Source organism: Alternaria novae-zelandiae, assembly GCF_023758075.1.
Source record: "Alternaria novae-zelandiae strain BMP 2774 chromosome Unknown scaffold_14, whole genome shotgun sequence".
In the NCBI taxonomy this organism is placed as follows: Eukaryota; Fungi; Ascomycota; class Dothideomycetes; order Pleosporales; family Pleosporaceae; genus Alternaria; species Alternaria novae-zelandiae.
In genome coordinates, this window is record NW_026056974.1 from 1,001,033 (window position 1) to 1,025,832 (window position 24,800).

Sequence of the window (24,800 nt, forward strand, 5' to 3'; positions counted from 1 at the left end):
CTCGACTCCACCCACAACTACCTCATCAGCATGACCGGCAACGCACCCAATGTCTGGACGCAGATGAACTATGTCCCTCCCCGCGGCCAATGCAATCACAAGCCGTCTCTGCTCGCCGCGAAATGCCCGTGTTTGCGCTTCATGTTGCATCCGCTGAAGGTAGGTCTGGGAACCCTACGCCGCCGGTACACTAGCTAATCGACCTCAGTCGTCATCCTCATACGAATGCGACGGCTGCGGCCACCACGCCTCCTTCCACACCATGGAGAACAAAACCGAAGACGAGATAAGGAAGCGCTGGGAAGTCGAAGCGAAGGAGCGCAACGAGCGAGAAGCGCAGCAGCCGCGGCCGAAGAAACGGGTCAGGGCGATTGAGTACAACAATGAGGAAGGGGTCGAGGACATCTTCAACGAGCTCTTGCTGCAGGAAGCTAGGACCAAGAAGGCTGCGCCTAAGAAGAAGACAGGGAGGGCTGCGGGGACTAGGGCAAAGGGAAAGATTAGTGAGATTCTTGAGGACGATGTGGTGGAGTTGGACTGAGTTGGAACACTGGAGATGGAGCTGGCGTTTAGGTTATTGGGCTTAGGCCAGGCGTCGCGTTGTGATACCCCGCGCATATATTCGTGCTTTACACATGGAAACATATTCAGTCCTTCTACAGCATGCATTTGTAGAGTTGGGGTGAGCGTCCTGCCCTGCTTGGGATGCCAAGGCCAACCAACCGTGAGCGACCTTGGGCGCAACGCACCTTTCCTCCTCGCTTCATGAATATGCACGCAACATGATATCGTAACACCCACCCCTCGCTCAACTGCATAATTAATCCACGCAGTGCCTTGCGCACTCACCAACGCCACCATGGCCACGCCAACGCCCAAAGACAAAGAAACGCCCTCGCGACACCTCAATGCCTTCTCCTCGCCCGCTCCACGCAGCGTCCCTCCCTCCGGCAATATCAACATGATGTCGTACGACTCGCCCGCGGTGCTTAACATGCTCAACGACGTCGCGAGCTCGGGCATGGGAGGCGTGGGCATGGGCATCACCATGAGCGGGCTGGGCATGTCCAGCTTGGGAATGAGCGCAAGCGCCATGGGACGCGCCGACGAAGCAGAGCGAAGCCGCAGACTGCGCGAGATCATAGACATCATCGGCAAGAAGCCCGGACGCGTCAGCGAGCAGGGACTGCTAGCCCTTTGCAAGAAGATGGACATACCGTGCGAGAAGCACATGGACGAGGCAGGCACGTGGAGTCTCTTGATCGGAGACGAGGCCCTGTGCGACGTCACCTTCAAGAACGATGAGATTGTCAGCGTCAATCTCCAGACCGGGCTGGACGAATCAAGAGCCGATCTCAACTTCGGCGCGACGGGCTCGGAGATTCTCGTGCGCAGCTTGAAGCCTCTGCCCGGCCAGAGCAAGCTGAACGTCACGCTCGAGCGCTTCTCCGAGAGCTTGGAGAAGCTGCTGACGCTCGATAAGCTGGGCTCACCGCAGAACGGCGGGGTCAGTTGCTACAATGCGATTGCGGGAGTCTACACGAGCCTTCGGAAGCTGTTTGAGCATGAAAAGAAGACGGAGCTCGCAAATAGGAAGCCGGACGAGCGGTTCAGGACATACAGGGCCGAGCGCGAAGTGCTGTGCAAGAAGAGCGGACGACCCAGGCTCAACGGCGGATCGTGTCTCGGTCTGAGCCTGGAATACTGGATGGATGGACGCTTGCAGCTAGATGGGCCGACCGAGTCTGCCTCGTACCCGGAAGACCATCGGTGGAGTCGAAACAAGATGTATTCACTGACCATCGAATGCGAATCTTCGCCCTCCACCCTCTACACGCCCATCCGCATCTCCGACGACTGGATCAGCGACGCAGTCGAGAAGTCAGCCGACGCAGACGCAAATGTCTCCCTAGACAACATGCTGATGAACGCATCTTCGATAGACTGGCTCGACCCCAAGCCGACCTACCTCGAACCTCCCGAGCAGACCGACGATGCCATGAACCTCGATTCCGCAGCTGGACGCCTCCCAAACGTACGCTTCGTCGCCAAGTTCAACCCCCCTCTCGTCGTACCGCTCGCTGTGCACATGCAGCTATACCAGATCGTTGGCATCGAGCCTCGTACCGACGACTTCCGTCCTACCACATTCGCAGGCCTGGCTCTGAGGCCGGGCGAGGTAGACCCAGGCATGTCCAATACAACAGGCGACCGTACCCACGAGATACGCAGCTCGCGAAAGGTTCTAGTACTAGAGCAAGACGCTTCTGGCTGCGATTTGGACAGGCGACACGACATGAGTCTCTACATACCCAAGCTAGAATACAGCCGTACGCTCGAAAGCCTGCCCTTCAGCCATCCGAAGCAACTCGTCGAGATGCTGCCCGTGCTAAGACAGTACGCGCATGTCACGTCTCTCATACGAGACTGCTTCTACCTCGCACCCGAAAAGCCCGTTCCGACCCACAAGCTCGGCCAGCATCCCACACCAAAAGCTGTACCGCAGACGTCCGCGCAGGGAGACCTGCCTCGTCTCCAACTCGACGTTACCCTAAGCTACAACCCGCCTACACCGCGCTTCACCCTGCACGTCCCCCACCCGGAAGCCATAACATCTTCCCCCGACGTAGCAGACCTCATATCTAATCTCCTCTCCTCTACCTCCACCCCCGTCTCCACACCAATAACATACAACGCGCCTCTCGCCGTGACAATCGATATCCACCCCAACGGCGAGCTGGTCGTTGTCGAGCAAAACATTCACGCCAACCAAGGTTTATCCAATGAAGAAACACAGTTTCAACTAGATCGCAAATCGAAGATTCTATCTCGTGTATTGGATGCAGCGGATGATCTGGGTGTCTGGGCTGAGTGGCTTAGAAAAGAGGCGTTGAGGAGTAAAAAGAAGGATTAGGAAGATTTTCTCCGTGGACCGGAGGTTTATCAGAGTGAGGAGGAGATGGCGGATTGGCGGGCTTGGGCTAGGCAGAATGGCTGGGATGGGGAGAGGTGGAATGGAGAGTGGGAGGGGGAGATGGGACGGGACTTCTTGAGGCTGGGTGTTCGGGATGGATGGAGCTGGAGCACGTCCTACGCAGGACAAATGCGATACTTTTGAGAATTAGGCCTAAGGTATGCAACTTCAGATGCATAGGCTGTCAATGGGAATGGTGTTGTTAGAACATGTCCAGAAGTGAAAGCAGGAATGGCATGGTTATCGTGCAAAAGATGTGTAAGAACTGAACGTGCTGTGCTGAGTCTTTCCCCGCGGAACTCATTCCGAAGACAACACCTCGCCTCAGCAACCACGTTTCCGTCTCAACACGGACACTCCAACGTCCTAGTTCTCATTTTTTGATCGAAGACATCTGGGGCTAGCAAAATAGCCCATAATCACTAGACCCTGCTCAACCCCTGCCTCACCATTGTTGTCATCATGCCACCACCCACCTACAACCACTCCGCCCCCAACATCCACTCCCTCCTCTCCTCGCTCACCACCCACAACATCACCCACACCCTCGATCCCTCAACCCGCTCGGCCAAATCAAACACCCCCTGGTCCCCCGCACCCCCCACCCACACACCTCTAATAGTCTTCTTCCCCCAAACCACCCTCGAAACATCCATTGTACTAAAAGCATGCAACGAGCGTCGTATAGCCGTAACCCCGTTTTCCGGCGGCACGAGCTTCGGGCAGGCGCTGGGGAATGTAAGAGGAGGTGTGTGTGTGAGTTTTGAGAAGATGAGGGGGGTGGTGAAGGTGAATGAGGATGATATGGATGTTGTTGTGCAGCCGGGGGTGGGGTGGGTGGAGTTGAATGCAGCGTTGGAGGGGAGAGGGTTGTTTTTCCCTGTTGATCCTGCGCCGGGGGCGAGGGTGGGTGGTATGGTATGTATCAATTCATGCCAATGAAGCCAGTCCGACGGGTGTTTTGCTAACACTGCAGGTGAGGTAGATAGCAATGTCCTGCTCCGGAACAAACGCCTACCACTACGGCACCATGGCCGAAAACGTCATCTCACTAACCTGCGTCCTCGCCTCCGGCGCCATCATTAAAACACACCACAGACCCCGGAAAACATCTGCAGGCTACGACCTCACGCATCTCGTTATCGGATCTGAAGGTACACTCGCTCTTGTAACTGAAGCTGTATTGCGTCTTGCGCCGATACCGCGGAACCTGCATGCTGGTCTAGCTACTTTCAGGACGTTCCAAGAGGGCGTTGATGTTGTTGTTTCGTTGCAGAAACTGGGGCATCGGCTTGAGGCGTTGGAGTTGGCGGATGGGCCGCAGATGCGGTGTGTTAATGTGTCTGGTCTTGCGCCTGCACGTAGGTTTGAAGAGGTGCCGACGCTGTTTTTTAAGATTGCGGGGCCGTCGATGTATAGTGTGCAAGACCAGATCGATGTCATGCAAGAGCTGTGTAGAGCACATGGCGCATCGCATGTCGAAATCACGAATGATGAGGGTGCGGTGAGTGTGATCTGGGGCGCGAGAAAATGCATGGGCACAGCTCTTCTTGCTATGAAGAAGAAGGATACGGATCTCTTCCTTCACAGCGATTGCGCGGTTCCTATTTCGAATCTCTCAAGACTTGTTGCTGGAACTCAGGATCTCATCGCCAAAGCCTCGTCCACCTACCAAGCGAATTGGTTCTGTGCGAATGTTGGACATATCGGGGATGGCAACGTGCACTCCAGCATCGTGTGTCCACAGGAGCATCACGATGCGGCGATGAGTGTAATCATGGACATTGCGAGGCTGGCGCTGAGCTTGGAGGGTACGGTGACGGGTGAGCATGGTGTTGGAATGAAGTTGAGGGATGCGCTGGAGGAGGAGGTAGGGAGTGAGGGTGTGGAGGTGATGAGAACAATCAAGAGAAGTTTGGATCCGAGGGGCATTTTGAATCCGGAAAAGGTGTTTAGGCTGGAGGGGGATGGGGAGGGGGGTGAGTCTAAACTTTAGGGTTTTATGATCGCTGGACGAGGGGTGTATGTTATTCGAGATGAGATGTCTATCTATCATGTTAGACCTATGCAGAACATTTACCACCACCCCTATCCCTCCTCTCCGCCTTGTTAGACTATATTGCTAGTACCATCGGTTATTCTTTAGATGTTAAGAACAGAGCGTTGGAGCATGTTGAGATGTGGACGCGGTTGCCGAGGCGAAACCGTATCCTCGGAATGAGTTCCGCGGGTAAAGAGTATCAGCAGAGCAGCCGCGAGGGCGGACATGGTAAACCTCATGACAGCGACAGCAAGGTCGAACAGGCCCCCTACAACCTGTAGGAGCCTGAAGACACCTGGCTATGTTCTACACTTGTATTAGACTTTCCTAATCGGGTAATATAGTAATACGTAGGTTTGCCTCGCTTTTTTGAAGATTGCAGAGAGATTTCTTTTCTGTTTACAATGTTGCGATATTCTGCCATTACAACTTCGCAGTGTCCCTCGGGTCGCCAGTAGCGCCAGCCGTCTTCAGTGCATTCCACAGTCTCAAGCCTTCCTCCAGTCGAATGTCTTCTTCGATAGCGACATTCCCATCGCTCTTCAGCGTCCTCAACTGCATCGCATGCTGCGTACCCCAATCCATCTCTTCGCCCTTAAAGAACCTGCTCAGCGGTTCGTGAAACGTCTTCAACGCGATCTGCTTCTCCTCCTCAGTCAGATCGCTTCCATTGCCCCAGAACCATATCGCCATGTCGGAGCCGTGGCTAGCACCAAAGTGCTTGGGCAACTCTTTGTCAACACACTGCGCCCGCCATTCGATGCGATATCGATGAATAAGATCTCCAGCGCCATGCTTCACCAACGCATTCACCATGCCGCGACGCAGTGCGTGGATCTGAACATCAGCGTAGATATGGCCGAAAGCTGCCTGCCAGCTCAAGTACTTTGACGGCAGTTTGCGACTGGGAAAGTAGTGCGACATCAACACCTTGCATGCGTCGCGAGGGTAGTCAGCTTCAAGCCGGTGCAGCATATTGTCGAAGCCCGGTGTAGGTGGACGCCAAAGACCGTAGACATGATGCTCGTCGCTGCATTCGCCAATAATGAGCTTGACGTTGCGGCGTTTCATGCGCTCCGCATAAACACCATTCGACAGCTCTTCGAGAAGCCCATGCCGCACAAACTCCCCATCAGTAACAGCGCGGAACTGATGCAGCTTGATCCCGTTGCTCGCTTCCACAATGGCCCTTGGACTCAACTCACGAAGTCGTGCCAACTTCTCAGCCGGCGACTCCGCCAAATCGATACCCAACGCCCCCAATAGCTCGTCGAACTGGTCCTGCGCCTCTCCCAAACTCTTCGGTTGCATGCCCGGCCCATTCGACAGCATCAACGCCCTCTTGACAATCGCCTTCTCATCGGCGCAACCGAGATCGTACGACAGCTGATGGAACACCGAGTGCGAACCCGCCGAGTAACCCCCGACAGTAATATTCGCGGCGTCCCCACCAAAATAGCTAACATTCTCATACGTCCACTGCAAAGCCATGCGCTGATCCCAGAAGCCAAGGTTAACGCCAAAACCATCAGTAGTAGGACACGAGTCGATCAGCTCTTTGGATGCGAGAAACCCGAATACGTTTAGGCGGTACGCGGGAGCGACGACGACGCATTGGACGGGGGACTCGCTGAGTAGCGCACGGAGGTCGAGTCCGTTCGGGCTACCCCATTGCAGGAACCCGCCGTCTAGGGCGCGTTAGTGCGGATCTACCACGTGGTGCAAGAGTTTATATCCCGTGCCAATGTGCGCCAACCGAGGATCTGCCTCGAATGCTGGCTGCCGTGAAACGGCGATGGCCAAGCACTAGGAAGTTACGAGTGCGAGGAGAAGAAATGATTACTTACGGATCCAGAATAGTACCGGCCAACCTCCCCGAGTCAGCTTTCAATTGGTTGAGGTCGCGTAGAGTCAGTGACATTACCTTCTGCTGGCGATGGCCCGGCTGGGATCCAGATGTTGGTTTGCAGACAGTCTTCGTCCCAGGCGGGCGAGTCGAGGGTTTCTGTGTTGGAGCCTGGCTGCGGACATAGGCCACAGCCGCCTGTGTATCGTCCTGGGTTCGCTTTTGTGCCGTAGCGGTAGCATGGTGGGAGGGACCGTGGCTTTTGGAAGCGAAAGGGGCCGACGGGTGGGAGGGCGTATGGGACCCCGCCGAAATAATGACACTGTGCTTGGCCGTCGCTGTTGAGATATGTCAGGCCCTCAGCGAAGCCACGAAACTGAAGATCGCGACGATATGGTTTCGACGGCTTCGACATGTTGATGGAAGGTTATGTGGTGCAGATGAGGTTGCTGATCAATGACGGACCTCGGTTAGATGTGAGACAGGGATCTGCAGCACAGCCCCTGACGGTGATCATGATGACCATGGGAGCGGGAATTCGTCCGTGAGTACGCAACGGTGCGGGAATGCATTCCCGGTATTGGGTAGCAGGATGGTTTGAAGATCATTAATTCATTATCATTACTATGTGCTTCTGTGTAGAGAAGCGTTTTAAGCCCACTCGGTATGGTCGCGCGACGCTATACTCTTGCTGTCGGCTGTCACACTGACATGTGTAGTCTTCATGATCGCGTGATCGGATCCTTTCCTCTCGTGGCTCGCCTCGTCTGGCAGTATGCCCAGCTCACTGTCATCGTCCGTCTCGTGCTTCGGCTTTGAAGACCTTCCGCTGACTTGGGGCCCTGATACTTGGAGCGCATAGCTTTGTCTCGATCCCTTGCCTGATCCTCCTGTGAGACTGGTTGGGAGCACTTTGCGGAGTACGTTCTCGAATGTTTTGCGGAGTGGTGGAAGCGAGGCAGTGAACGCGCCAACGAAGACTTCGGCGATGGCGAAGATGCTGAGGTTGACGGAGGAGTAGGTTGGATCTGGCGATTCGTTCAATGACTTCATCTCGTAGAGTTTGAGTGCGGATATGGTGGTGGTGCTGAGGAGTGTTAGTGATGTGAGCAAAATGCCTGGCGACAGGACAACTTACATGAGACCACACAGGAACACTGCGCGCACTCCCCAGATCGTCCGCTTCGGAAGTTGCACCCTCGCAATGTAGATAAGCGGCGCCATGGTGTAGAGCAAATCAGTCGCGATGTTGACCGCAGCGCCGGAGTATCCAGAGATGACACGCGGCTTCGCGTCCCAGCAAGAGCCAGGTTTCATTCCAGAGACATCCCAATGCTTGGTGTATGGAGTGCATTCGCCGAACAGAATGACTGTGGGAAAGACGAAGTTGACGCCAAGATGGATTACGACGGAAGCCCAAATGATGATCCGGAAGGTTCGCGAGAAGTCCAGCATGAAGATGTAGGCGCATACACTCAGCTTGATCAAGGCCATGCCGTACAAATTGAGCAGCTGACCCACCCAGAGGAAGTAGAGGTACGTTTCCATGTTTTGTGGTGTCAACATAGGGTCCCAGACGTGCCTGCCGGCCCCAACTTCAGCCATCTTGTAGCAGCATGCTGCGCCTGCGACAGCTATAACCTGAGGCTGATTAGCAAATGCTGGAAGCTCTCGCTTGATCGCGACTTACATGTCCCGTCCAAAGGAGATGATCGGTTAGTAGGAAGTAATTCCTATTCCTCCAGTTTATGCCCAGACGGAGTAAAACGAATGTAGAGCTGAATATGATCAAAGCGATGATGGGTATCTTGAGCGCATTGGAGCGGTCGTCCAAAGGAAGCCCCTCCGGTGTTGTGGGTACACCCATTGCGAATGGGAGGATGTAAAGAGGATGAGACACGGAAAGATAAAGATGCCCAATGAAATTGGCTGACCGGAGACCTCTCCTCGAAATGAGCTTCTGCTGATCACCTGGAATGCTATGCAGGCTGATGCAGCAACGGGCCGGGTGGACGTGCTGTTATAATTGCTCTGTTAACGTTCTGCAGATAGCCAGACATAAACGGCGGAGTGGCCGACCGATGTCAAACTCAGCCAATCCCGTAAGACGCAACGAAGCATGCAGGAGGCGGTTAAACCCTATTCCTACGACTGTGCGCCGAGGACTAGCGCACATCACCGTGGCAGGTCGTTAGTCAGGATGCGTTCATGCTCGGACATCGTGGTCCAGATCTCCACTGATCAGCTTGAAGGAGGCAGCCGAGCCGCAAGGCTCTGCAGATCAAACATATCTCCTCCTCCTCGCGCGCAAGCCCTGAAAGAGCCAGAAGCGCACGGTCGGGAGACCTTCCACAGCCACTCCCAATTTGTCTTCTGGAAACAAACCCAACCAAACTCTTGCATGCTGCTAACCCACAGCCCCGAGATTAGGTTCATCGTGAGTTATGAGCGGAGCCAGCAAGCACGACATCTGTCACTCGGTTAGCCGTCGTGGCATGGGCTAAGAGGTTATGATGCGCGCCGTTGCACGAAGGTTTAGCTCAGGCGGGCGCAGATGCCAGGCCATCAGGCTCGAAACGGCCTTGTCAAGTAGTCCGGCTGAGCCACGGAAGCGGAGTGAACAGACAGCGAGGGTATCGAGTGTCCATCATTCCGAACGCATCAGATACCCCTTGCACTCTTCAATGTGAGCAGCCGACGCGAAATCTCTGTGACGATGTCATACTCAGTGAACGGGCCGAACGGCTGCGATAGCACCGGCTTGTTGCTCGCTCTTCGCTACCGCAATAATTCTAGTACAACGTGGGTGCCCGCAGCAGGAAAGATTGACAAGCGACGGTTGCTGAGCTCGTGAAGTTAGTGATGCCGCCAGGTTTCTGTCTTTGTGTAGCTAGTGTCAGATAGGAGCGCGCTATACCCGATTGAGCCTTCTCCGGCCGCCACCGATAATCTAGACGACTGCAAAACCTAAACACTCGTACGCCAAAGCATAACAATCGACCTAATGACGACCCGCAGCAGCGCGACAGCAGGATGAGGATGATGGAGATTTTCACCAGTACGGCTCTTGCAACATGACAGCCGTGGCCCCTGCATTCCCGCGGTTGTACCAGGGGCCGCCGCTTCGCCATCACCACACCGTCGGTCTCGCCCTTTGAACTATCGACTACTATGTGGTTCGCAGGACAAAGCGTTGCACCATCCAGGTTAAAATCTCCTCATCAGCTCGCGTGGCGCACGTCATACGACGATGCACGTGGTTGTTACGGCGGGAGCTGATAGTCGACGCCACGTTAGCTGTACTTGCCAGATATCGATGACTGCAGCTCTAGGCTTGTCGATAGCCGGGCAGATTGACAGGATCATTAGGCTTACCGTTTCTAGTCGACTACAGTTATACTTTTCAGCAAGGTTTGCGGATCTCTACGTTGTTCCCGTGCAGAATCGATCCAAGAACCCGGGCAACATGCTTCATTCAGCACTGCAGAATCTGGTACCTTTGAGCGCCAGTTACTCCACGAGAGAAAGTCGTTACGCAACGCCCAGCGGGTAGTATAGAACTGCCATGGCATGCCGAAGCTCGTTTATTCGCAAGCGAAACACTTCAGTAGCTTCGCGTACTCAGGGGTGGCCCGTCCGTCAGCTACCTGACAAACGGATCAGTCCTGGTATAAACCTTCGACGATCCGTAATCTTAGCTCTTGACGCACCACTCACCCTTGCGCCATTCGTCTGGTGCTCATACACTCCTTCTGTCCATAATTTCTAATATGTCTCTTCTTCTTGGGGGCATTTTCTACCTTGCGTCTTTCGTGCCGCGGGTGTTGGACCCGTCCTCTCCGGGTAGCAGCAGCGGCGAGCCAGATGTTGGCGGGCAATCGTTTGACTACATCATCGTTGGTGGCGGGTTGACAGGCCTGACAGTTGCCAACCGCCTCAGCGAAGATTCAAGCCGTGAGTAACCACATTCGGCGTTGACATATGGACCTAACATCCACAGGTACTGTTCTCGTGATCGAAAATGGGTACGTCGTCGACGATGTGACCACTCAAGTACCTAGCTTTGCCAACAGTGTCAACGCAAATCTCATGTACGACATCACGTCTGCATATGACACAAACACAGGCGGTACTCATCCTGTCTGGGTGGGTAACGTCGTTGGTGGTGGATCTGTAGTCAACGGTATGGCCTTTGACCGAGCATCTGCCGCCGACTACAATGCGTGGGAGCAACTTGGTAACGCCGGCTGGAACTTCAACAGCCTCTTATACTACTTCAAGAAGTCGACCACATTCACGCCACCAACCTCGAACAACGTGAAGAGCTTTGGCACTACGTATGACGCATCGTACTATGGCACCAACGGGCCGATACAAGCATCGTTCCCAAACTTCGAGTACGAAGACACAAAGACCATCTGGGCAGCATACAAGCAATCAGGCGTGCCTTTGCCCAGAGAGCATGCTTCAGGGAGGGCAGTGGGTGCTTTCTGGATACCTACAGCTCTGCGACCCAAGACCCAGACACGATCTCATGCGAAGAACGAGTACTACGACCCTGTCAAGACCCGCAGCAACCTTGTACTCGTCACCGGAAAGACTGTCAACGAGGTCCTCTTTGACAAGAAGTTACTCACTGGATACACAGCTAATGGTGTCCAATTCAAATCGCGAACGGATGGCTCAGTCAAGCAAGTCTATGCAAAGCGCGAGGTCATCATGGCTGCTGGCTCAATCTTCACACCACAGATTCTTCAGCTCAGCGGCATTGGACCAAGTAGCGTGCTTAAAGCTGCGGGCATCAACGTGAAGAAGAACATGCCTGCTGTCGGCGCCAATATGCAAGACCACCCCAATGCGAACATGGTGTTCGACCTCAAGAACCTGGCATTTCCCAATATCTACAGCGGCGCAGACCCCACTTATAACGCTACAGTATGGTCAGAGTACGATACCAGCAGGAGCGGTCCCCTCACGCAAGCCCACGGCAGCAGTCTAGCCTTCCTCAGTCTGCAGACAGTTTGCGATAACTGGAACCAGATTGTGCAGACTGTCAAGTCACAGAACGTCCGTAGCTACCTTCCTTCGGTGTACGACGACTCCTCTCTGCTTCGCGGTTTCACCAAGCAACGCGACATCATCGCGGGTCTGCACAGTAGCGCCGACGCCGCTGTTGGCGAGTTCCCCATGGTACCCTTCGGTCTCGCCATCAGCTCGCTGCAACGCCCCCTCTCCCGCGGCACTGTCACCATCAACCCAAGCAACAAATACGGTAACCCCGTTGTCCAGTTCAACGCCCTTCAGAACCCCGTCGATCGCCAGATCATCGCGGGAATGGTTCGATGGACACGCAAACACTGGGCGAATCCTGAGCTCAAGAAGTTCTCCCCCGTCGAGCTCACTCCCGGCACCCAAGCGCAGACGGACGATGAGATCATCAATGACCTTGTTCAACAAAAGGCTCTCCAGGCTTCCTTTGCACACATGTCTGGTAGCTGCGCAATGATGCCGGAGTCTCTTGGTGGCTGCGTGGGTAGCGACCTCACCGTGCACGGCGTGAAGGGCCTCAGCATCGTGGACGCGAGTATCATCCCGTTGATCCCCGCGACACACTTGCAAGCGACAATGTACGCTGTCGCAGAGAAGGGAGCTGATTTGATCAAAGCCCGTAACGCTTTCGACATTCTCAATCCTTTTGGTCTTCCTACTTTTAGGAGTTTCTTTCGCTGGTGAACGTAGAGTGTAGTGTAGAATAAAATCACATACTTTCCTTGATGCCACCAAGTTTTCCAAGAGATCATTGCGCATGTGATTACATGACCGCCTTTGTCGTCTACGTCACTTGTCATTGTTTTAGTCCCCTGCATCTGATCGTCAACACAACCGAACTAGCTATGAACTGATAGTTCCCTCCAGAAGCGCATGCGCCAAAGACTCTCCATTTAGACTCTAGTGCTTCGTGTGCACGGTCATCCCCGCACAGTTCGTTCGATGCAATCAGGCTAAAGACGGGAAGGGTGATCAGGCACGAAGCGGTAGATCTTGAACCGCATCCTTGGGAACAGTGAGATGACATGCATAACCCAACAAGAAAAGTTGCGAGAACAATCACAACTATACGTACGCACTCAGCGATGCCGAAACAACCAGACCACGTCCGCAGTTCTGCCTGACAACCCCGACTCCCTTTCGCGTTCAACCCCATTTAGCCGTCGCACTACCTAGCCCGCAAAGCCCGTAGCAACTTTCGGCACAGCGTAGCCCTTCCAGACCTCGAACTTCGCGTTCTTAGCTTTGCTTAGGTCAAATACCGCTTGCCCCTGCGCCGTATGCTTCGATACACTAGATGCGGGATTCGTCTTTTGGGCCGGCGCTGTCGGATTCAATGCGAACCCGAGACTTGGCGCTGCATCAGTAGGCTTGAATGTCGTGCCATCGGTTTGAATGCACTTGGAGCAGAGGAAGGTGTACGTCCAGTGCGTGCTGTTGACGTATGTGCCGTTTGCTATTGTCGTCTGTGTGAAGGCGCCGGTTGCGACGGCTGGAGAGGCGTATTGGCTGCTGTGTGTTAGCATCATCTCGCTATTGAAGTCATTTGTTCAGCCTGAGCGTACGCAGTCTTTCTGAAGCTGCCCACTACAGTTTGAGCGTTTGGCCAAGCGACGATCAAGAGCTTGTTAAGCATCCCACCTCCGAGAGAAACACCGCTCCACCCCGTGCCTTTGCCCCCGATCGTCGCAATGAAGTCAGTGTTTCCGGTGGCGTTGGCTGGAAGTGCAAGACCGAAGAACATGCCGCTACTGTGCTGGAGGGTGTTGAATGTGATGCCTGATTTGACATCGGTGTACGGGGAAGGTGTTTGTGCAGCCGCAAGTGTTGCGAGAACGCCGAAGATGAGACTAGAACACTTCATCTTCTCGATAAGGAAGGTTTGGAAACAGTGTGTTTCTGAGGATTGGCGCCAGTCGAAGGCTTTTGCGCATGTCTTTAACGACCTTGATCCTGTAAGTTTGCTCCTTCAAGAACTCTGGATACCGATTTCATCTCCGCTCCGCATATAGTGCAGCTTTGCAAGAATCTAAAACACATGGAGTCAATGTCTGTCCCGCGTTTGAAGCATATCCGCTAAGTGCTTGGCTCGTTCTGATGCATCCGACTTGACCGTTGATAGATGATAATCGGAAAGGCATGGTATGAGATTGGTGGAGAGCTGACGGATCCCCAAGGCTGCGAAATGAGAAAGATACAACATGTCGAGGACAATGAGTGCAGCATATATAGGCTGTTGAGTGTCGGATATGTATGCTGTGATTCGCCTGGTTTTGGAGATTACCGAGCGATCTGGACATGGCTGTAGTATCGGTATGCATCAAACCAGTAGAGATTGCATCTCAACCAGCGAAGAACAACACTACCGTGAACATCAACTCATCGAGGAGGTACCCGGCTTGAGGTCTTCCTGTGGTAATCCAGTGTTCGTGCCGTCACGTCACTTTTGCTTCCTCGACTCATCAGAACGGGCTGGAATAGACGCAGTAGTAGTACCTTCCTCCACGCATGCGCCCGTAAGCGGTTAACGACGTTATTATCGATTATCGCAAGCTCTTCGTAGGCATCATTGCGATTCAGTCGCGCACGAGCGATCATGAGCATATCGAATGGCAAAACAACGGGACTGACCTTATTAATCATAACCCAGATAGCTCGGCGTCTAACCTCGCGAAGTGCGAGCAGACCATTCGATTTGGTACATCGCTTTCATCGATGCATGATAGCTGAAGATGATGTCGCTGTGTGTCAGAAGCTGTCGTTGCTGTCACAATCGCGTCGTATACGCCTCTGGACTAAGAGGATACGACGCTGTCGTCGACAAGGCGATGGGAAATCGCGTGCTGGAGCTGTTTGCATGCTAGCCCTAACATGGGTCCAAATATTGGTTTGCTCGGTTGGGTACGCTTCCCGCAGATGATGATGATGACGGAAGGAATTCTGGGGGCTGGGATCGCTTTTGGCCCCCACACCACCCGTTTATGCAAGCTTAGTCAGCTTCGCCAAAGCATCCCGAGGTCTCTCGGACGAACTTCTGGCCTCAGACATCCATCATCTAGGCACCGTGCTGCAAGCCACATCAACGCCTACTCGCTGGCAATTATTGGGAGCCCTGCCGTCAGACGGTGTATGTGAATCACGCGGCGATTAACGATGGCCTGGACAAGGAAGGTTCTCTTGCGCCGCGTTCTTTCTCCACTTGCATCTCAGCCTTACCACTGATGAGACCCGCTAAGGCTTCTGTTGCCACATCGTCGCATTTGTGCACTCTACAAGATCATGGCCGCACCGGAGCGGACGACTCAGAGTATACTTAAGAAGACCTTTGTTGATCCTTTTCGGCTGCAAAAGCTGCGGCGCAAGTCCTCCGCACCCACTACCGCGCCCGCCAGTCCGCCGGCAACACCCGACCAGGATGACCCACTGGCAGCCTTACCCTTACTCCAATATGGCTCTCTAGACCCAAATAAGAAGAGCGTCAGGCTTTTGGAAATACTACCGGCACCTGAACACGAGCCCATCCAGGCAACGCTATCCGTCTGCGACCTGGACGATAAGCCCACTTTCATTGCGCTATCCTACATGTGGGATAAAGCTGGCGAGAAGAAGTACATCGACATCCAAGGATCGAGGTTCGCCGTGGGAGAGAGCCTATGGAACTTCATCCAGCAATACCGCAGGAAGCAGTACCTTCGGCAATGCTGCGAGAAGGATCCAGGCAAGGCCACTGCCTTGTGGATTGATGCCATTGCAATCGATCAAAGCAACATATCGGAGCGCAATCACCAAGTGTCGCTCATGCGCGATGTATACACTGGAGCGCAATCTGTCATAGTGTGGCTCGGACTTCCCCAAGGATATGAAGAGTTAGCTTTCCTACTCGCGCGCCATCCTGACCTTCTCAGAGTTGAAGAGTTCCATAATGCGCTGGCGAACGTCCTTAATAAGCCGTATTGGAGTCGGGTATGGGTGGTTCAGGAATTTGTGCTGGCACAGTCGGTCGACATTTGGTGTGGCGACCTCAGTGTGGGTGCTGCGACAGTCGAAGGCATCTGGCGCAATGGCCTTGCGTCCACACCAGTCGCCTCCCCAACGAGCGTCATCTATACAAGCCGCGGCTATCTGTTGTTCAAGTACCGGAAAGACTTCAAACGCACGAAGCAGTACCGGAGGGAAATGCTTGGTCGCCGCAACAGCAAGACCCTGAAGTCGACATTTCGCTTGCGCGATCTCTTACAAGCCTTTGCGTTGTCGGAGAGCTCTGTAGTGTACGACAGAGTCTATGGGTTCTTGGGCGTTGCTTCCACTGGCCGCGGAGAGAAAATTGTGCCTGACTACAACAAAGCACCTGTCGAGCTGCTCGTCGACGTGCTTCGCAACCAATGTCACGAAGACCCTAGGAGAGGAGATTCAGACGACTACCGTTTCTTGACGTTCCTCATGCAGGCGCTAGATGTCTCGCGTGAAACCCTCGCACAGCATATCCTAAAGCTGTGCCCGAATCTGCAGCCACACCTCTACATTGTGGCTGCTACGCCCTGCATGATCGCCTCGGTCTCATTCATTAGCACAATCACAGAAGTCGGTAATTTCGTAGACTACGACGAGGCCTTCCAACCAGGCACATGGAGGGCAACTTGGACGCGATCAAACATGCACCCAAGATCCTTCTCGACTCAAGACATCCAGGATCTTGGCGACTACGTTACCAAAGGAGACACGCAGACTTTGCTCAGCTTTGCTGACCCTCATGTGGCATATGGAAACCCCGGTCCGACTGAAAAGGTGCGGCAAGCGATGATCGAAGCGTCCGCGGATTTGGTGATCGATGGGCTCTCGAGAGCGATTGGAGAGCAAGGGCCTGACGCCAGCGCCAGTCCGCAACCTGGTGACAATGGAAGCAAAGTAATCCGCAACATCATCTCCCGGAGCATGACAGACGACGCGGCGGCACTATACCTCACCGCTAGAAGTAAATTGGCCCGGCGAAACACTGATCAACGACATGCGCGATACACATCCTTCGTGGGCACTAACGGCATCACTGGATTTGCTTGCGGAGGAGGCCCAGGGTCATACGAGATAGGATCTGGCGACCGCATCTGCATGTTCTCTGGTGTTACGGACGTGAACAACGCTTTCATCCTCAGTCTCGATGCCAGCGGGAAATGGCTAATATCCGGCTTTGCGGTCATACTGTTGCCGGAGTTGCGCACGCCTTCAGTGCTGCGGAAAGGCACCGGGGCTCGGACCATGAGTGCTTCTGGCACGAGTGCGTCGGGTAAGCAGCAGGCACCGCTCGACGATGTGGTCATGTGCTTTCACTGCCACTTGAGCGACCTACTTGAGCTGCAGCGCTGCAAACTGTTGAGCGATGTTCAAATGAGCTTCTTGGTGGAGCAGACGTTGAGAGGTGAGTCGGAGGGTATGGTTCACCGATGTAAAGAAGGTACTGAGGCTCATGCTGTACTGGAATTTGGTTTGTAATAGGTTGTTACGAGTTGCGAGGTTGATAATATTATACCCACAAATGGTTCCCTCAAAGGTGAAGAATGGTGTCAGATGATTCTGAAAGTCTGCACCGGTAGTGCGCTAACAAAAGAAGATACTGTATCATCATCGCTATCACTTCCGCTTGTTCCATCTTCGATGTCATCGATCTCAACCCTTTCGGCCCCGATGTGGGGTATAGTGGCAGAAAAATAGACCGCTCCTTTATGAGCTGTGTTCTTATCATCCATCCTCTCGTCATCTTCGCCATCCTCGTCGTATTTGGCGGCTTCGGCACCTTCCTCGCTGCTTTCCTCGTCGCTGCTTTCCTCGGAAAAAGGATATTTGTACTTGCTGGGGTCTGGGTAAACATGGACAAACCCAACCCGTTCGAAGGCATCATTTTCGACTGCTTTCAGAACCATCCCGCCAAAATGCTGTCCCACACGCGCAGGGTCCCCGACTTCTTCGCATAGGAACAGGATGGTCAAGTCATAGTCGGACCCTACGCGAGGATTGACAGCTTGCCAGTCAAAGTCTCTGAAGACAGTGCATCGGATATCCGATATCAAGGGAATGTCTATATTTTGCCAGAGTTTGGCTGCGATGTTGTCTCCTAAGATCGAATACGCTGATCTTGGAAGACTATAGGCGGGCCCTTGTAGCGTGATACTAGCATCTTCGACTCGCCCCATGTGAGCCATTCCTATAGTTGTAAAGGTCACATCCAGTAGTTGCGCAACCTGCTGAAAAGGTTGTTCCCTGATGAAATGCTGTACTTTTCCAGATGCGGAGGCCCAAGACCATGTCGGTATGCTGTATGTAGGACGGGGCCGAGACTGCAAGTTGGTGGCAAACCAGAACAGGTCCGGGATCAGAGTGTCCCTCCACATGCCTGCAATGTAGGTATCGCCTGGTCGATTCTGCATAACACGCAGAACTATGGCAGCGATGGCGGGTAGACGGTCGCTTTCGTATGTAAGCCTCAACGATGAATATTCGGAAACAATGCTTTTCCACTCCTCTAGACTTTTCTTCCTACTAGGATTCCATCGTGCGGGATGCCACCCATCTTGTGATTGGAATGAGGAATTGCATGCCCAGAAGATCTGATGTTGACTGAAGTGGATCATGCGGGGTGACAGCTGTCGCTCCTGATATACCCAAGCCCTACGCAAGAGTGGCCAACTATCATGTTCGTGGATTGAATTGACTGGATTGGCAAATCCCGGAAGATCCTCTCGCACATGGAATTCGTGATCTCGTAAAGCTCTGGCTTTGTATCGCTCTGGAACAGTCGAGTATATCCCTTTCTGACTGCTGTCTGACCCAGTAGCTGCGATAGTGACCCATGACGTCTCGTAAATGTCGCCCATAGTCGCAACCGCCTCCGCCCAGTCATCCACGTCATCTTGCTTGATACCTTCGAATGGCTTAGCAAGGTTACTGAGCCATAAGCACAGTTACTCACACAAAGCATCAATCCAGAGGAATCGAGCACCAATGCTGGTACATATAGAAACGGCATCTTGGAACGTTCTGGGTAATTGATCTACTGCAACTCCGCTAGCAAGTTGCTGGTGAGTAGATTCGTCAAGCCGGAATGACGGGCCGTCCGCGCCCCAACAGTGGCTGAGACAAGCATATCTATCATTCTGCCTTGTTTCCTCTCGCAGATAGACACGTGTGTCTTCTATCTCAAGAATTCGTTTTGGCAGCGCCGTGTCGGAAAACGTTCTACAGTTAGGGTGTGTTTCCGCGCAAGTGATGAGCCACTGATTCAGTCTTCGGCATGTTTGACTGGAGGAGGTACAAGCGGGAAGAGGTGAAAAGGACTGGGGGACTGGCGGTGCTTCCAACGACGCTGCCTCGTCCGAATTGAGGTCTTCTAAAGTTGACTCATTAGCCTAGTTGCATATCCGTGGAATCTCGCTGTTGGTAGCAAATCTCTTACCTCCCAACCATTCCAACCGTACTTGGACCCCAAATGTGAGATACTGGCTTATATAATCGTCGGCCAAGGATAAAAGCTCTCGTTCCGTTGTGGTACCTTCATCTTTCTTTTCCGTACGCTTATGATTGAAGCGGAGATGCAGCACTATCTTAAGACCACGCCCCTCTATCCTATTATTGTGGCACATACAAGTAATAGAACAAACATCCATCGGCAGTCGATTCTGACTGAAAGTTGTGACAGCATCGTGAAGAAGCGCACATCCCTTACAGCCCGCGGAAGCACCTCTCGCGACGTCACTACTAGTTGTTTCCAGGTGGAAAGTGCCCGATTGTTGAGTCGTTCGATTTGAGTAGAGGAAGTCGGCGAAGCTACTGCAGGGGAAAATTGTGACTACATCGTGCGAATCGGTCGGCCTCTCAAAAGGATCGTTCGTCTCCATGAAAGTCAGTCCAGAATGTCGAAAAGACCGCGACCCAATATTGCGCGTAATGTTGACAATACAGTTCGTCGATGAAGAGGGAAGCTGAAAACAGACCAAGCTGTAAGATAGCGGGGTTCAAGCCACCACTGGGCCATGCGGTGGTCAGCTTACACACAACCAATAGAGGTCGCACGTTCATCGTGCCCTTATCGTGCCATATAAATTGCGCGCCGACAGTTGTGCAGCAGAATAGCCCCTCACAAACTATGTACGCTAGGAACAAACACCATGCATCATACTTCATGTTGATAACTGCAACTCGGTTTCAGTGTAAATTGCTCTACCTTGAACTATCTAGACGATTTCAATGTGACGGATATCTTCGGCGTTCAACTGCTCCCAATACTGGCCATTCGTAGCTCCATAGACTATGGCATCGCCTACTACCCGATACCTCCCATCGTCGGTCTTGCGCAATATCACCGGGCTGCTACATCCTGGTATCAAGAAGACTTCATCATGTAGTAGTGCGCTCTTGGCTGCCCATCCAGCTCGCCACTTTGGGCCAGCGTCTAGATACATCATTCGCATATCGTCTTCAGCCCTCCAGGCCATGTGTTGAAATAATCCCAGGCGCATGTCATGCTCAAATTCCCTCCAAGTCCAGTAAGCTGCAGGGCCATACAGGAACAGTGGGTAGGGAAGGCTTGCTGCACACTCCTCAAGTGATTGGGCGCCTGTGAAGAATTTTCGGTTGCCGCATATCCATCTCTGCAATTCGCCGTCATTTTGCTCTAGATCATAAGATCCGTGACTCGCGAGAAATACTTGTATGTAGCAATACCCCTCAAGAGCCCACTTGCTGTCGCCATTGAGCATGAGCTTCGCGAACTCTTCCCGTAGATGTGAGGCTTTGGTGACCCTTCTCCATGTCGGGTCGCAGGTTGGGAAGTCGCAGTCTATCGGGTCTGACCAAGCCTTTCCTAGACTTCGTATGGCTCCGATGCGCCCAGCGAACGTCTGCATGATATCGCCTTGGTAGGTAACATTCGAGGGAATACCTCTTGTTGCGTGCCAATTGCTGGGCTGTTGCTTTTTACTTTCCGATACAAAATCAGGAAGCTTAACGCCTTGTGGCGTAGAATTATAGATCTGCCGGCGCACCACTAGACTGAAGATTCGCTCTTCGAAAGGATGTTAGTCGAGGTTGAAGAAGTCCACAGACCAAGACGGTAATGCTGGGACCCGCACTCGGTGTGGCGCTAGTAGGATCAAATCAACCGAAGTCTTCTCAATATAAGCGCGTGCCATAGCCACCGTTGCTATCACGAAGTCGGTTTCGTAGTTTGGCTCCGGGAGGTATCGTAAAGCATCGGGCGCAAGTGCTACTAAGCCGAAAACGCGATCATGCCTGACCGAGCATTGTGATCCGCTAGTTCTATGGAGTAGGTCTATGAGCTGCAAGGGCATATTGGATTGCCAAGCTCTGCGAATACCATATAACTTCTGCATGCGGTCTTGTTGATGATCTCCCATCGTGACACCAATTTCGTCCAACAGCCATTTAACGTTGGCGGCATTGACGACATTAGACCCAAAAAGGATCTCTGCCTTAGCACTTAACGCGAACTCCTGGATGATCCACAATCGGGACCAGTATGGATCGTTACAGAGAACTTCAAGGGCTGAAGTGACTCGCATAGTTCTCATCAAGTCGGAGACTTGTGCTGATTGTTTAGTCGAGCTTAGAGTCGGTTCAATCCGGTTGAGAAGCGGAACAAGCTCGTCGCATTTCCCTGTGATCGCGGCATCTGCCGCTACGAGTACTTTCTGAGCGCCTGCATAGATGGCGCGCATGCGCACTACTTGAGCGCTACGTTCGACAAGATCCGCTTGATTCACACAAATAGCGTCTATCTACACATAATATTAGCTTATGCTATGCTGAATCTACCTTCACTGAATTACCCAGACGTATTTGACTTGCAGGTCTCGGAAAATCTGCAAGATCCTTGCGAGGTTTGGCCTTATGCGCAGCACCGCGCCATTGATCGAAATCGGTACATCAGCATCCATCAAGCCCCATGTGTATGACAAAGCCGCGTAGCTTTGGCTCTGGGCAGACGGCAAAGGTACATGATCTAATGAGACTTGCAAAGAATCAATTGCACTGTCGGACGAGTGGACGTGAAGTAACCGGATGTCGCCTTGTGCTAGAGGTAAATACTTGTAGGATGTTTTCTTTCCCTCATCGAGGCTTCCAAGGTCTCTGGTCGCTGAACCGTGCCATTCGTTGGTGAGGACTGCATCTGCCCGCCTTGTAAACAATATGTCTGGCATGGCGATGCTAGCATCCGAGGCATGAATTCCCGCTGCAGATCGATCAGTCAGACGGAAGTAGCTTATTGGATTCAAGCTACGACAAATCAACATGGTGGAATCTTTAAAAGGGGTATGGCAACCAACCTTTGAAAACTAACATAGCCTGTTGCAGACGTTGTTCGCTTGAAAATGAACTTCCCTGAACGCCTATGCTGGATCGCAATTTCTAACAAGAGCACAACAACAAGGAACTCGACAAGCACCACGCTGCAGAAACGGGCCCAGTGTGTGGATCGAGGGGGTGGGTCTTCAAGTATGAACAAATCGACGAAGAATGCTGATGCTGTGGTGCTGAAGAACAGTATCATAATGATTGTGAGCAACCATGCGACGCCTAGTATAAACAGCCACATCAAATTTCCTCTCCGTATGTCATGCGCGCGTGCATTGTGAAGCGTAAAAACGCAAAACCCGATTAAATAAGAGGTATACGTGTAGAACAAAGGAGTCATGCCATAGCTGACTCGAGGCGGGGGGTCCTTCATGAACATAAACAGGCGCAAGAAGAGGCTGTCATCTGGGTCATTTGGAGCCATGACGCTTGCTTGCTTTATTCACGGTGGTACTTCGATGGTCGATCCTGTGCTTAGTGCGGCTCCGGATTGGGCACTTCGGAATGTGTGTAAGCAACGATGAGTAGTTCAGGCTCTGAATGTATCATAGAGTTCATGAAAGGTTGCAACAGAGTGTGAGCAGAGTCAGCTCCCCCGTAGACGTGACTAGGCAACCACTTTTGCGATAACAGATAAGACATGTGATCAGCCTTCTGGAACTGCGCCCATTCGCCGAGATGGTGGCTTTCTCACGTGTGCTTGGCAAGCTGGTAGCTACCAAATGGCGTATTTGTATTTGTAATGTTATCTTGTCTAGAGTAAATTGTCCCACGTGGTTGTGCAGTGGTAGATATGGCACATTTGAGAGGTCTTGGGCCCATATGACAAATGATCCTATTCAGCGATTCGGGCAACGAAAAGCAAGAGGGTCTCTCATATCCAAGTTACGTCTAGCTGTGCAGGCAAGGTTCAGTAGGGCTACGCTGGGCATTAGCGGAATGGACCCGACGTTTGTCTTCCTCTGAACTCTTTATCCTCACCCTTCCCAATGAACTTGCTCTTCGGTCCCTTGACTCTTGTCTCTTCTATACCTCTTTCGAATCCCGTCAAGTCCACGGCGGCACCAAAAATAATACAAAACCATTGCGCAGACGACTAATGACCACAATGCCACCGACATGCCTTCACCATGCTTGGCTTTACTGCGCCTTCTTCGCCTTAGCCTGCCCACCCCTAAACCCCATACCATACACATACACCAGACTGCCACCTAGGTATGCCGCGAACATTGTCGCCGGTAGCGCAATGACACTGCTAATCAGAATGTTGGTATCGCTCGGCACCATGCCGGGGTTGCTCCTCCTTGTCCACCAGTTGAACGCTGCACCCAGTACCGTGACATCGTTGATAACAGCATGCAGCGCGCCAACCTGTGCCTTCCTCGACTTCAAGCCGTCACGTTTGACTAGCGGTATGAACTCGTACATGCCGGTCGCGACCGCCGGGGCGGAGAAGAGTAGCGTGAGGAGGGTGGTGTAGTAGGAGAGGAGCGGGAAGATGGAGGGGTTGATGGCGATGTCTAGGGTTTTGACTGCGGGTTGTGTGTTAGATGTGTGACCGGATGGGGGAGGGTGGAGAGAGGGCTTACAGGTTGACGCCACGGCGCCAGAGGTCGGCGCATATTTGGAGAGGAAGTAGACGGCATCCAGAGCACCTGTGAGGAAGGTGGTGGTGATGGGGAAGTGTACTGTCGCTGGGTGTGTTGGGTGGCTCATCTTGGTACTTGGAGATAGCGAATTGCAATTGCGAATGATTTTACTGGGCAATGAGCGGATGGATGAAGGTATATTTCACGTCGCAGGAAGATGGCCTATGTGTGCCGCAACTGCAGCGGAGAGCCGGACGCCTCGTGCCCCGTGCAAACGCGCAAACATCTTCGGCTTACGCTGTGTCGTCATTGACTCCGGGACTCAGAGAGGCGTGCCGCGAGGGGGTGGACAAACACGCGACTAGCTCGCGTGGGGCGGGCGGATCTCGGGAGGCCCGTCAGCGCTTTCCTGGTGCTGTGATTGGCTGACTATGGCAGTTTGGGTACTCCGACTCGGACTCCCGAACGACGACACGCTACTTCAGTCTGGACGCTGCATTTCCTTACCGTAGGAAGTCATTTCTCGATTTGTGCGCTCTCAAATAATACTGTTCGGTGCTCCGTTTTAGCGAGGACGGTGCGGATGTGTCGGGGATGGAGAACATGCATTCCTTCACCACGTTCCTCACATACATCTGGACAAGTTGCATCTTCACTTGCCATCTCGTTGCGTCGCAATCCTGTCCGAACAACCAAACATTACAGGTTGTCTTCCCTCGACTGCAGTACTAGATATTGTCTTGCTTCCATGCCGTTGAAGCGAGATTAGCACAACACTTGGTCTCCGACGCGACTGACCATTGGCGTCTAAGTGCACACGGTGTAGTGTGAGAGGATGTATCATCGCCAATCTCTATCTGAAAACTGAAGCTGGACTTCCATTGGGCAGACGGCTGTACCTTCCCACTCGGTCACGACCCCGCTCCAAGCAAGGGTTGA

At 53.1% G+C, this 24,800-nt stretch overlaps 8 protein-coding genes across 8 annotated transcripts; 4 read left to right on the forward strand and 4 right to left on the reverse strand.

Moving 5' to 3' along the window:
* Positions 1 to 30: 30 nt before the first annotated feature.
* J4E88_007162 (uncharacterized protein) lies at positions 31 to 541 on the forward strand (the record flags this gene model as incomplete). The annotated part of the gene is made up of 2 exons (XM_049400783.1): positions 31 to 159; positions 209 to 541. The coding sequence occupies 2 exons, from the start codon at positions 31 to 33 to the stop codon at positions 539 to 541; spliced, it is 462 nt and encodes a 153-aa protein (XP_049253731.1).
* Positions 542 to 859: 318 nt separating this feature from the next.
* J4E88_007163 (uncharacterized protein) lies at positions 860 to 2,914 on the forward strand (the record flags this gene model as incomplete). Its single annotated transcript, XM_049400784.1, has 1 exon — positions 860 to 2,914. One exon carries the CDS (start codon positions 860 to 862, stop codon positions 2,912 to 2,914), a length of 2,055 nt encoding a protein of 684 aa, XP_049253732.1.
* Positions 2,915 to 5,438: 2,524 nt separating this feature from the next.
* Positions 5,439 to 7,276, reverse strand: J4E88_007164 (uncharacterized protein; the record flags this gene model as incomplete). Its single annotated transcript, XM_049400785.1, has 3 exons — positions 5,439 to 6,703; positions 6,863 to 6,886; positions 6,940 to 7,276. The coding sequence occupies 3 exons, from the start codon at positions 7,274 to 7,276 to the stop codon at positions 5,439 to 5,441; spliced, it is 1,626 nt and encodes a 541-aa protein (XP_049253733.1).
* Positions 7,277 to 7,512: 236 nt separating this feature from the next.
* On the reverse strand, positions 7,513 to 8,728 carry J4E88_007165 (uncharacterized protein; the record flags this gene model as incomplete). The annotated part of the gene is made up of 3 exons (XM_049400786.1): positions 7,513 to 7,948; positions 8,000 to 8,502; positions 8,552 to 8,728. 3 exons carry the CDS (start codon positions 8,726 to 8,728, stop codon positions 7,513 to 7,515), a joined length of 1,116 nt encoding a protein of 371 aa, XP_049253734.1.
* Positions 8,729 to 10,631: 1,903 nt separating this feature from the next.
* Positions 10,632 to 12,594, forward strand: J4E88_007166 (uncharacterized protein; the record flags this gene model as incomplete). The annotated part of the gene is made up of 2 exons (XM_049400787.1): positions 10,632 to 10,815; positions 10,862 to 12,594. 2 exons carry the CDS (start codon positions 10,632 to 10,634, stop codon positions 12,592 to 12,594), a joined length of 1,917 nt encoding a protein of 638 aa, XP_049253735.1.
* Positions 12,595 to 13,082: 488 nt separating this feature from the next.
* Positions 13,083 to 13,774, reverse strand: J4E88_007167 (uncharacterized protein; the record flags this gene model as incomplete). The annotated part of the gene is made up of 3 exons (XM_049400788.1): positions 13,083 to 13,419; positions 13,476 to 13,497; positions 13,552 to 13,774. The coding sequence occupies 3 exons, from the start codon at positions 13,772 to 13,774 to the stop codon at positions 13,083 to 13,085; spliced, it is 582 nt and encodes a 193-aa protein (XP_049253736.1).
* A 1,415-nt stretch (positions 13,775 to 15,189) lies between these two features.
* Positions 15,190 to 17,397, forward strand: J4E88_007168 (uncharacterized protein; the record flags this gene model as incomplete). Its single annotated transcript, XM_049400789.1, has 1 exon — positions 15,190 to 17,397. One exon carries the CDS (start codon positions 15,190 to 15,192, stop codon positions 17,395 to 17,397), a length of 2,208 nt encoding a protein of 735 aa, XP_049253737.1.
* A 6,015-nt stretch (positions 17,398 to 23,412) lies between these two features.
* Positions 23,413 to 23,988, reverse strand: J4E88_007169 (uncharacterized protein; the record flags this gene model as incomplete). The annotated part of the gene is made up of 2 exons (XM_049400790.1): positions 23,413 to 23,804; positions 23,862 to 23,988. The coding sequence occupies 2 exons, from the start codon at positions 23,986 to 23,988 to the stop codon at positions 23,413 to 23,415; spliced, it is 519 nt and encodes a 172-aa protein (XP_049253738.1).
* Positions 23,989 to 24,800: the final 812 nt, after the last annotated feature.